The sequence below is a fragment of the Geotrypetes seraphini genome, chromosome 3 (genome assembly GCF_902459505.1).
Source record: "Geotrypetes seraphini chromosome 3, aGeoSer1.1, whole genome shotgun sequence".
NCBI classification, from domain to species: Eukaryota; Metazoa; Chordata; class Amphibia; order Gymnophiona; family Dermophiidae; genus Geotrypetes; species Geotrypetes seraphini.
Window position 1 is genome coordinate 355,068,246 of NC_047086.1, and position 13,104 is coordinate 355,081,349.

General features: G+C 42.8%; 1 protein-coding gene across 1 annotated transcript in view; it reads right to left on the bottom strand.

Annotated features, from left to right (window-relative positions):
* Window positions 1-13,104, bottom strand: part of GPATCH2 (G-patch domain containing 2) — a 341,444-nt gene that overhangs the window by 305,667 nt on the left and 22,673 nt on the right. Inside the window, 4 exon segments of the mRNA XM_033936572.1 lie at window positions 2,835-2,925; window positions 2,928-2,963; window positions 2,966-3,234; window positions 3,236-3,544. Of these exon segments, the coding sequence (XP_033792463.1) occupies window positions 2,835-2,925; window positions 2,928-2,963; window positions 2,966-3,234; window positions 3,236-3,544 (705 nt within the window).

Sequence of the window (13,104 nt, forward strand, 5' to 3'; positions counted from 1 at the left end):
CCATGGCACAATACTGTAGTTCTGAAAGTTCAAACACCTGGCAAGGCCAAGGCTGCAGTTCTGAAACTCATCCACATCAGAACATGTGAATGCAAGTTACTGGAGTTGAAGGTGATGTGAGAGAATGGAGGTTGGACCTATAACATTTGTGCGCATAAGCAGATTGTGTGCTTCTCAGAAGTGCAATTATCCAGAGATTTATGTCCATTTACTTTAATGTTAAAAAAAAAAACCCACAAAAAAACGGGACCATGCAGATAACCGAAACGTGCGCTTAACCGGACATGCACTTAGGTGGAGTCGACTGTAGTGTCTTTTTTTGGAAACCTTTTACTAAAGTTCCTCATAAAAAACTCCTTAGAAAATTAAAGTCATGGGATAGGATGCAATGTTCTGTTGTGGATTAGAAATTGGTTATTGGACAGAAAACAGAGGATAGGATTAAATGGCAATTTTTCTTAGTAGAGGAAGATAGCAGAATGCTGCAGGGATCTATACTGGGACCAGTGCTATTTAACATATTTATAAAATGATCTGGAAATTAGAACGACCAGTCAGGTAATTAGATTTGAGGATACAAATCTTTTCAAAGTTGTCAAAACATACCTGTAACTGTGAAAAAATGTAGGAAGACCTTAAGAAAGTGGAAGACTAGGCATCTAAAAGGCAGATCAAACTTAATATGGACAAATGCAATGTGATGTACATTGGGAAGAATAATCCCTAGGGTCCACCTTGGGAGTGTGCACCGAAGAAAGAGATCAGAATATCACTGTAGACATTACGCCAAAATCATCAGCCATAAAAGCCTGTTGGATAGTTCACCCAAGCACAGTGCAGCACTTTAGGTCGTATGGCAGCCACGGGATCAGAAACATGTATGCTCCATTGCAAGATTGCACCATCTAAGATCATACAGTAGTGTGCTTTCTTTGGGGAGAGGGAGTGAAAACCTTTGGAAAATTCACTGTTGGACATTAACTCAGTATGGCCTGAGCACCATGAATCAATGAAAGGTTTATAAGTGGGGTAAAAAGGTTTAAAGTGGGAAGAACAGGAATAACCAATGAAGGTTGTTCTGGTCACCCATCAACATCGCCCACACAAGAACACATTAACAGGGCAGGTGCCTTGATTTGAGGAGACCAATGGATAATGGTGGTCTCAATTGCTGCAAATTTGGATATCAGTTATGGATCTGTATTTGCCATAATGTGTGATGACTTGAGATACAGGAAAAGTCTGCACACAATAGGTTCCCAAACAGCTTACTGATCTACACAAGCAACTGCGTATGGAGGTTGCAACCCAGTTCCTGACATTGTATGAAAAAGATCCAAGTATTCTGGAGATTAATTGTCAAGGTGATGAGTACATGGGGTGCATCACTGTGACCTGGAGAGCAAAAGTCAAAGCATGATGGAAGTAAAGGAAGTGGTGTTCACCTGCCTTTGGTAGCAGTCAAAAAACTTCTTCTCTGCAGAAATGCAGAATCTAGTTGAACGAAACAACAAATGCATCATCTTGCATGGGGACTATGTGGAAAAGTGGTATGTTCAATTGATCACAGTTACTTTATTACAACTGTGAAATGATTTTGCCTTTATGTTTTGATTTCCCCTCATACTACATTATCCTGATCTTGTTCCTACTACTGCCTTCTACACCAAGCATGCTTTAATTGTATCTTGGTTTTAGTTCCTACCACCTCCAAGCATCCACCACTCTGTGACTTGACAAGAGTCTTAAGCTTACTGTAATCCTTCTAGCCTACAACTCTCTATTACAACAATTTGTCCTCATATTTCCTTCTCAATTCAAAAATGCAGTCTTTTTAAACTTTAAGTCAACTTTCGAGTGTATGTATATTTTGAAAAAGATGTAAACTTTTAATCTGAATGATCTTGAAAATTACTAGACTGTACTTGAATTTAGCAGGCTGACAAGAACAGACATTAAAACTGTGGGACAACTGTGGGACCTTTACAAACATATGCAGGCCCTCCCCTAAAATTGTTATCTTAGAAGAGCTGACTCAAACATTGTAACAGGGCTACGAACACCTTTTAGGAAATAGGGTCCCAACAAACCAATCTCTGCCAATGTCTCAAAACTTTGTTTGCTGAAATTGTGTTGGGCAAAATATTGGTAGGGCCATGACCCCAGTGCCTACCCCCATTCCACTGCTTATGATTTAGAATACAATATAGCATGAGACTCAGATATTCCTGTATTACTCATGATAATACAATTATTCTTTTCTAGGGTTGACACAGTAACTCAAGTGGCAAGCACTGTGTACAGTTATGCAAAAGAACCAGTTCAACTTCTACAAAGGGCTTTTTGATCCCTAGTTCAGCTGGGACGAGGGTTCTTGCAGAGGCAGAATGCACAGCCTATGCCTATAAATTTGAGGAGATAATAGCCCTTTCTTAAGGGTGACACCGAGAAGCCAAATTTAGGGCCCATGGTTGCAAAGTTCTAGAAGGTGCCCTGGCTTATGATTCTATCCAAAAGACACTCACTACTATGCTCTGTGTATTTAGAGAAGGAGATAATAGGGGAGGGAGAGAGGGAATCTCCAAGTAGTTGTATAAAATAGCTAATAGTAAAAATATAAAGGAGCAAGAAGAAATTATTTTGTCAGAAAGAAGATTATTATTATTACCGTGGTTGAACTTACTCTAGAAAAATTTTAAACTTCAGAACTGGTAACAAAGAAATATTGTATGCAAATGCAGAATAACTAGGACTGATCGTAATATAATATCCTTCAAACCAACAGAAACAATTGCAAACTTTTGCTATAATGTTGAAAACAATGAATAAAGCACCTGTCACTCATATTCTCATCTGAGCCTTTTTGTTCCTCATACTCCATTTTGTCTTTATTTGTCTGGTTAATTTCTTCAGCTTCTACCACCACCCCTCATCTGGCAACTCGGGTCCATGTCTTATTGCAGCAATTTTTCTTTTTTGACTTTGCTCTTGGCAACCTCCAGATGTTGGTAGTATCTATTATCATTGTTCATGGTTTGATCTCTGCTATTGCTCTGCTGGGTTAATGTTAGTGAATTTGTAACCTCTGCTGGTGGATCTATTGCCATACGTTTTACCTTTCTTCTCCTACGCAATGTTCTGATCCCTAGGTTATCAATAGTCAGATCAGGTTCATGCCATAAGGGTCTTTTGATTCGCATATTATTTATATTTGAGGAAGGCCTGCGTTTTGCACCAGTACTGATCATCAGAATCACTGTGGTCTTTCTTGCTATTGCTATTAGTTTCTCGATAGTCTTTGCTTGGCTCTTCCAAACTAGAATCTGAGCCCTCACTTAAGCAATGACCAGTTTCCCAGGGATGGTGGATGTTGTCTGATCGCCGTTTTCTTCCCCTGCGTTTTCTTGCCTGGCGTTTCAGGAGGCAGGAGACACTGCGGGAATGATCTCCAGTATCAGCAAAGCATCCCTTGGCTTGTTCAGAACTTTCTTCCAGCGCAGATACCAGATCGTGAACAAGCTCTTCCATAGTCCTACTGAAATGCCTATATTAAACAAAGAAAAATACATTATTATTCTGGAAAGTAAAGAAATCAGTAGTTAGCACTTTAAACTTGTAACCGTGACATGCTGGCCATTAGATTCTAAGAATACCAAATTATATTCTTAGCACAAAAATAATCCTCCAATTGAAAAGCTTGAAAAAGGAGACATATTACCACTATGAAACATAAGCAAATGTGTATTCTCGCCAATGGCAATCTATACCAACTCAGCCCCATCATCACTCCTTTTCTCTGTTGGTAGTAGGCCAGAGAAAAAGAGGCATGATCTATACAGTAGCACCCTTTTCATGAAGGATGCCAACAATTATTTTTATTCACATGAGAGTTTTCTTGAATTTTAAACATACAAAAATAGACATTAATATTTAATTTTCCTTGACTAGTTAAAATACTTTAACTAAAAAAAGATGGTGTTCTTCAATGTAAGGTCCAGAAGTCAGTGATATATGAAGAAGCTTTCTGGCTCTCTTTACATAATTTGCATCTAATTGTATTGGGTGCTTGATCTCAGTATATTACTAATATTGACTTCTGATAAAGCAAAGTAATTCATACTGGGTCAGACAAAATTAGCCATCAAATCCAATAACCTATGTGGACTTGGCCTGGCCACTGTTGGGACAAACACCTGACAAAATTCCAAAAGGTAGATAGATTTTATGTGCTGACTCCCAAGGATAGTCTTTCCCAAGGTCTATCTGGTTAATAACTGTTTATGGACTCTTCCTCCAGAACTCATCAAATAAAATAAAATAAATAATCCAGTTATGCTAGCTGTTTATTACATCCTCCAGCAATGAGTTTCAAAACTTCATTTTGCATAGAATAAGGAAAAATTATGTTCTTACCTGTTAATTTTCTTTCCTTTAGATGCAGCAGATGAGTCCAGAGACTAATAGAATAGCATACATCTACCAGCAGGTGGAGATAGAGAAACTGATTAACAGGTGGTCCTATTGTCTGGCACACCTCCTGCATCTTCAGTATTGCTCCTTGCCCAAGCATCCATAACCATCATAAACTTAGCATGTAAAAAATTTATTTCCCATAACAAATTTCAATAAGGTAATAATACAGAATACAACTATCAATAATAACAAACTTCAAAAGTTGCAAAAGAAAAAACAACAGTCAATATCCAGAAAGGGTGGGGCTCTGGATTCATCTGCTGCGTCTAAAGGAAAGAAAATTAACAGGTAAGAACATAATTTTTCCTTCCTTAGCAACAGCAGCAGATGAATCCAGAGACCAATGGGATGTAGCATGCGCCCCCACATCCAACCGGTAATGCTGAGAAAGTATAATTGGAAGACCAAGTAGCCACATGACAAAACTCCTCCAAGGAAAAAACCTCTGGACTGATTCTAAGTAGCTGGCTGAATGGTCATGAAGTTCTACCAACCGCTTCCCTGCCATCAAGTAAATGTAAAGACCTGGAACCTTCAAGCGATGGAGGCTTTGGACGCTGCCATACATTTGTTGCGTCCCTTGAAGAATACAAAGAGGTGATCTAAATGACTAAAAGTCATTAGAAACCCATAGACTGCGGAGAATGTCACGCACTTTTAAGAAATGCAGTGAAAAAAAGCTCGCCTCCCCATTCCTCCTCCCAGGAAGAAGGAAGGAAAAGTGAGAGCGGCATAAAAGAAAGGATGACACCACCTTAGAAAGAAATTGTGGTACTATCTGAACTGACACCCCAGAATTTGTAAATCAGAAATAAGAATCCCTGCTGTACAAAGCCTGCAAGTCAAGAAACCGCCGAGCTAAAGCCATGGCCACAAGAAACATCGTGTTCAACATCACAGCCTTTATAGTCTCAAAAGACAAGGTTAAAACGCAGCCTTCTGTAAACTGCGAAGAAGTACTTTAAGACTGTACTCCGGACAGGGCTTCTTAAGAGGTGTACGAATATACTGTACTCCTTTTAGGAACTAAACTACATGAAGCTGAGAAGTAAGCGAAGAGCCAGATACCTAGCCCTTGTAACAAGCTAAGATTGCCACTTGAAGCTGAAAGAAATTGAACACTAAGCCCTTGGCAATACGCTTGTGCCAAAAAAGAAAGAATATAAAACAAGAAAGGAAAATCCTCCAAATGGTAGCATAAACACAGGAGAAGAAGTCTGAATCGCCTGGAGAAGAGAAGAAATAACCTGCTTCGCATAACCCTTACACGTCAGCCATGACTTTTCAAAAGCTAGGACGAAAATCCATGTTGACCGGACCCTAGGCAAGTAAATCCTGAGATACCGGGAATCTCAACAGTTCGGCAGTCAAAAGACTCATCAGATCCGCATAGCAAGGACGGCGCAGCCAATCCAGAAATTCTCCGATTACTGTGCCCTGAAAGCGAGCTTGAGATGGCAAATCCATCCAATCAGCAGCCAGGGGAAAACACTTAAAAAAGAGAAACCAGAGGCGAGAAAGAAGCAACGCTGCTACCCCCTCTGACTGCCACTCCCTGCGTCTGCTGAAGAAAGCTAGGAAGCTTTGAATTTCGAGACAAGGCCATAAAGTCTAGTTCTAGGAGGTCTTACCTTTATACAAAGAGCTGGAACACCTCAGCGAATAGTTCCCAATTTCCAGGATGTAGAAGTAAGTGCTGAAAGGCGTACGCAGCGCTGTACATTTTAACATACAATATATGGTCCCTGCTCAGATTTGTCCTGTAAAATGATGTGCTGACAGAAGAGGAAAATGAGATTCCACCCATTGAACTAGAACCATTACTTTACTCGCCAACTGAGTACATCACGTACTTTTCTGGCTGTAGAGAAATACCATTGTCATAACACTGTTCTAAAAGACCTTTATCATCATTCCGGAAGAATGGTCTGAAACTCCTGAAATGGTAGCCTGACCATGCTTCAGTCCAGAAGAATGAACGAGTACTGAGTTTCCTCTTAATACCAGACTCCTTGCGCTGAGGATTGAAGGCACTAAGCCCCCCAACCTGGCAGCCTGGGATGTTTGGTGACTATGAGCCAGTCCAGCAAAGACCGAGGCATGCCTTTGAAAAGATTAATCTCGTTGAGTCACCAAATTATATTAAGCGATGCTTGAGGAGCCTACTAGATACTACAATTGGAGCCTTGAAATATCGGGAACCACTGGAACAAAAGCGACTGCTGTAGCGTTCTCACGTGAAAGCGAGCCGAAGTTCCAAGTGGAGTCACCACCATAGATCCTAGAACCCGTACAGAATCCCAAATTCTTGTTCTTGGTGACTGAAGAAGGCAAACCTGAGACTGTAACCTGTCCCCCCAGTCTCTGGAAAGAAATACATTCCTCTCCCACATGAACAACATCCCCTGATATTCCAATAATTAGTACAGGAGAAAAGAGCTCTTTGGAAATGTGAAGATTCACATCCAAAGAATTGAAGAAAAGAAGTTCAAACAAAAGAAATCACCCATTTGTGTCTGACAAATTGACCTGGCTGGAAGACATCTGAATCAAGCAGTCGTCTAAGAAAGTACCTGAATCTCCTGTTTGCACCAAAACGCCACTACTGCCCTCATAATTTAAAATGTTTGTGGAGCCGTGGCTAGGCCAAATGGCATCTGCCAAAACTGATAGCCCTGCTTGATGAGAGCCAAACGAAGATAATGCTAATTCGGTGTTCATAGGGAAATTGTAAATATTCTCACAATTTTTCTCCGGAAATGTCTAACTCTGAGAAACTAATTTACCAGAATGAGATCCAGCCCCCGCCTGACCAATTCCCCTATCTTAGGCACTATGAAGTAAATGGAATAACTTCCCTTAGTTTCGGAAAAACTATAACTACTGCCCTGAGTACCAGTAACACTTAAAAGGAGTTTCTCACGAAATTAACCTTTGGAAGCTCAATACATGCTGACTCCAAGAAAGAATCTGAAATGGGATGAGGATTCAAAGTTGCAAGCATCCTGAAAAATGCCCAAAGACATCATAGTGTCTCCCCCCCCCTCACGAGAGAGCATAAAGAGTTACCAGAGGAAGTGAAGACCCCTTCAGAATGAAAAGCAGACAGTCGGGGAACGGCTGGACGAGAGCTGTAAATTCTGGAAAAAGAAAGGAACTTTCCCACAAAAAATCCAGCTTTGCAATGTAAAATGGAGTATGTTGGAATTCTGAAAACAGTACTAACTTCATGCAATGTTAGCCAAAAACTTACTGCCTTGAAGATGTACTAGACGTAATCTAGAAGCTGCACTGACCACCCCCCTTTGACAAGGTGCCTCATGAACATCTACTCCGGAAACTGAAGAACCATGGGGTGGAAGGAGACGTACATAGATGGATCAGAAACTGGTTGGCGGGTAGGAAACAGAGGGTAGGAGTGAAGGGCCACTACTCGGACTGGAGGAGGGTCATGAGTGGTGTTCCGCAGGGCTTGGTGCTCGGGCCGCTGCTATTTAATATATTCATAAATGATCTAGAAACAGGGACGAAGTGTGAGATAATAAAATTTGCGGACGATACCAAACTATTTAGTGGAGCTCAGACTAAAGAGGACTGCGAAGAATTGCAAAGGGACATGAACAAACTAGGGGAATGGGCGACGAGATGGCAGATGAAGTTCAAGGTTGAGAAATGTAAAGTATTATATGTGGGAAGTAGAAATCCGAGGTACAACTATACGATGAGAGGGATCTTATTGAATGAGAGTACCCAAGAAAGGGACTTGGGGATAATGGTGGACATGACATTGAAGCTGATGGCACAGTGCACAGCGGCCGCTAAGAGAGAGAATAGAATGCTAGGTATAATCAAGAAGGGTATTACAACCAGAACGAAAGAAGTTATCCTGCCGTTGTATCGGGCGATGGTGTGCCCGCATCTGGAGTACTGGTCTCCGTACCTTAAGAAGGATATGGCGTTACTCGAGAAGGTTCAGAGGAGAGCGACACGTCTGATAAAAGGGATGGAAAACCTTTCATACGCTGAGAGATTGGAGAAACTTGGGCTCTTTTCCCTGGAGAAGAGGAGACTTAGAGGGGATATGATAGAGACTTACAAGATCATGAAGGGCATAGAGAGAGTAGAGAGGGACAGATTCTTCAAACTTTCAAAAAATAAAAGAACAAAAGGGCATTCGGAAAACTTGAAAGGGGACAGATTCAAAACAAATACTAGGAAGTTCTTCTTTACCTAACGTGTGGTGGACACCTGGAATGTGCTTCCAGAGGACATAATAGGGCAGAGTACGGTACTGGGGTTTAAGAAAGGATTGGACAATTTCCTGCTGGAAAAGGGGATAGAGGATAGAGGATTACTGCACAGGTCCTGAACCTGTTGGACCGCCGCGTGAGCAGACTGTTGGGCACGATGGACCGCAGGTCTGACCCAGCGGAGGCATTGCTTATGTTGTTATGTTCACTCTAATTGTTATCAGACAAAGCTCACATCTCTAAAGAGAGCTTCAGGGATGATTCCAACAGCCACATAGCACTTGCTTCTCTGTGGGTTTGGTAGAATAGGTAACTTGTCCCTGGTTAGAAGGAGCCACACAGCTCTTCCTGCCAGTTTGAGGGACTATCTAGCAAGTGCCATGAGAAGATGGCAAACTGAGAAATCTGTGCGAGAAGCTTTGAAACTTGCATTCCCTAGCACTCTAGAAATAGAAAAGACAGTTCTGCCCACAGAAAGATATGAAGTGCCGTTATGACCCTATAGACTCCCCAATTCGTAATCTAATTGTATTACGTTCAGGAATCAATTCTATAGTGCTACCAGACACATACAGCGCTTTCGTGCTACCAGACACACACAGCACTGCACAGAGGCACAAAGAATAAGAAAACCTCTAAACCTCCATAGACTCATCCTTCAGGGACCCTGATAGAGACAAGAAGATACCCATATGAAAGACAGGGTACTCTCATGCTGCTGATATCACTGTGCAGCAATTTGCCTTCTGCAAACCCATAACAGCAAAAAACTGAAATTGGGTGGCTGACCACAGGGCAGAATCTCTTTCTTAAGCACCGTGAGGCCTAATAGTACAGTCCTGATTAAAATAGTTAAGTCTTTTCAAGTAGAGAAAGTGGGGAAACACACACACAAAAGGTATATCACCGCAACAGTGGCAAAAGCTGTTGAAACACTCCCGAAACATATTACCCCGAAAATAGGGAAGTGACCTAAGTCAGCTGCAAAATAAACCCCGTGAACGCTGTGGTGCTCCCGCTAGCGCTGTAGACCCAAGTGTGTGCCTGTTTCATGCCAAAATGAGCCGGCTCTATCATAAGTACATTAAAAACCTACCCGGAGCCAACCATTAAAATATTTTTCCCACTGTCATGGTATAAAATGCTTAAAATGAACATTGGAGAAAAATAAATAAATGCTGCTTCATTCTCCTCAACTTAGGAAAATAAGCGCACGCCTCTTGCGCTGTCAGGAACCAGCTATGTGAAGAACCCACCCAGAGCCATCCAAATATTCACCTCTACCCAGCCGCGGGAACTGCCAAACAGAGTCTGTCTCAGGGAGAAATCCCAATACCGTTGTGGCAATGCTGCCAGAGTATGAAAACAAGTACGTGCCTACAACTTGCGGTAAGGCACCAGTTCTGTCAACGGAGCTCTATCCATACACTCGAAGCCCTTTACTGAATAAACTTCATACAAATGTAAATTTACTTGTCAATCACTAAACCATTACCACAACTCTAACAAAATATAGCGTTTGATAAAAAAACATATGCTTTCTGTAGACTCACACCAAACCCGCAGCTACACCACAACCAGAAACCAGAAAAGAAGTTTAAATAAAACATATACTCAAAACTTTGTTGATAGTGCTGGCAGCTGCTTGTTGCTCAGCACTATGAGGGTAAAATTGTTTAATAGTTACTGTGGTCTCTCTTTTTTTTTTTTTTACACTGAAGGGAAAGAAGAACAATCAAGACCAGTCAGACCCTCTATCATTGGAGGGAGGGTGAGGCAGGGACCTTGGGGGGCCCAGGTGTAACCTCTAAAGCCGGCATCGTTCAGCCGGATACCCCTGTCTCACTGAAGAGAAACCTGAAAAGGAGAAATAGAATTGCCATCTCACTGAACTGAAACCTCAACAGGAGAAAATAATTGCCCAGTCACAGCCAGAATCCAGGAGCTAGGTGAATAGCAACCATCACCTGCTGGGAGATAGAGCATACTGAAGATGCAGGAGGCATGCCAGACAATAGGACCACCTGTTAATCAGTTTCTCTATCTCCACCTGCTGGTAGATGTGTGCTATCCCATTGGTCTCTGGATTCTTTTGCTGCTGTTGCTAAGGAAAATATTTTCTTAAACATGTTAATATGTTCATAAACATGTTAATAACTTCATGGAGATTCTCCTGGTCTATGTACTTTATATAGAAGTGTCTCTCAAACTGTGTGCCATGAAGAAATTCCGGGTGTGCCACGAGAGATTCAAGACTTTTATTTTATTTTTAAAAATTCCTTTCACAAATATACACTAGAATAGATGACATATATGTCATGTACGCAAGAGTCTGTCAATGTCATGAGTGTGTGTGCATGCATAAGGATACAACCGCCCAGAAAGCATCATTCTTTGGTCCTTGAAAACAAAACGGCAAATAATTTTATTTTTTGTGCAGTAGTTATCCTAAAAAGCAACAAAGCAATTAAGGCTTTGTTACCCTTTGGATCTTCTTATCTTAGCGAACTTAGATTTTCAGTACTGACAGAAATTAAATTGGAAAAAAAAAAAAAAAAAAAAGAGAATGACTGCAGATGGTGGATGATGAAATGTATGTTTGCTTGTCGCCTATTGAGCCGTGTTTTGAGTTAATTTGCACTCAAAAACAAGCACATCTATCACATAGAATAGAATTAGAATAGAATAGAATTGTTAATCTAACTCGAGCCCCAAGCACTAGTCCCCCAACTAGTAGAGCGCTGGGGCGAGGGCTGGAACGCCCCCCTCTCACCACTGGCGGGCCCCTCCACCCCCAAAAAGGGGGCCAAATGAAGCTCCCCTTCACGGACCCCTGAGGCATCCCTAGGAAACCCCGACTGTACAGCCGGTTCACACACCGGCTCACCCGAAGCCTGCTGCAGAGGAAGAGCAATGCTAACCCCTACCATCGGCTCCTGCACAACGCGAGGAGCCTCAGAGCTGCGGCCTTTCGGCCAAGCAGACTTCTGCCCGCCCGACTTACCTCTCCCACCGGATTTCCTCTTCCTTGCTCGTCGCTGCCAACAGCCCTGCACCTCCCATTACTGGAGACCGCCCACCCGCACGGCACACCGAGCCAGCAATCGCAAGCGCCAAAAGCGCACTACGCTTGGAGCGCTGTTCCAGCCTGCCCCGCGTTCTTCCGCCCCCGGTATCCACCTGCTCATCTGGGTCCTCCAACAGAGAATCACCCGCTTGCAGCGAGATCTCGGCCTCGTCGCCCGAATGCTCCTCCACCGCCTCTGATCGCGCCGCCATGCCGCCACATGCTCGCTGAACCCGCCGAGTAAGACTACCGTGAAAAAACCGCCCTGGAGGACTCAAACGGCTGAGTCCTCCACTGTCCCCTCCTTAAAACACCTCGCCCCCGCGCACCACCTATCTTCCCTCCAATGAATTTTAAAAATTTCCTGCTTGACCCTCCCTCTACCCAATCCCCACCTCGCCACTACTCCCCCGCCCCCTGACCACACCAGCCGAAGGGCGACACGAAGGCCTGCCATCCCCGTGTTATCTCCTGCCCATCGACACGAGGTCTCGCGCTCCCATTTAGAAATACATGTTAAGGAGGAATACGGGCAAGCTCCCCAAATTACAACTCTATTCTGCTCTGAAAACATAAAATGTTATTGCCATTGGACAATCATGTCAAACAGAAACATTTATGGAGTTCAACTATTACCCTAATGCAGTGTCCTGCAAACCTTTCAACCGGAAGGCACACTAAATCCAGTGCCCCAACTGGAAAGCACCCAGAAGATTGCGGACATCGACGCGGTGACGTCACACACATGTGTGACTTCATCATGTCGACATCCATGCATGCACAGAGGCCCATCTGGCCACGACCCTGAACCTGTCACTTTCTAGTGCAATAGGTATGTCACTCTGGATGGACAGGATGGACAAAAGCAGTCCCAGAAATCTAGGGTGGGACCACTGTATGAGCTCTTAACACTGAGGACCCAAAGGAGGAGATCTCCCTTCCTGCTATAACCACGCTATAAAACTTAGAAAATGTATGTAGGATGGACCAGGTTGCTGCCCTACAAATCTCCTTGGAGGGGACCACCGAGCTTCTACCCATGAAGAAGTCACACTTTTAGTTCAATGTGCCGTTATGGAAACTGGTGACTGTTTTCCACAGGTAACGTATGCTAGTGAAATGGCCCTATGGATCCATCTGGAGATTGTGGCCTTGGAAGCCAATGCACTGCATCTAGCCTGACTAGTGAGCACAAAACAATGGTCAGATATCTTGAAGTCACCAATGAGTTCAGGCTATTGGAGAAGCACTCTTCTTACATCCAACTTTTTCAAAATCCGGACCTTCTTCTTCTTAGAACCTGTGGACTGCAAC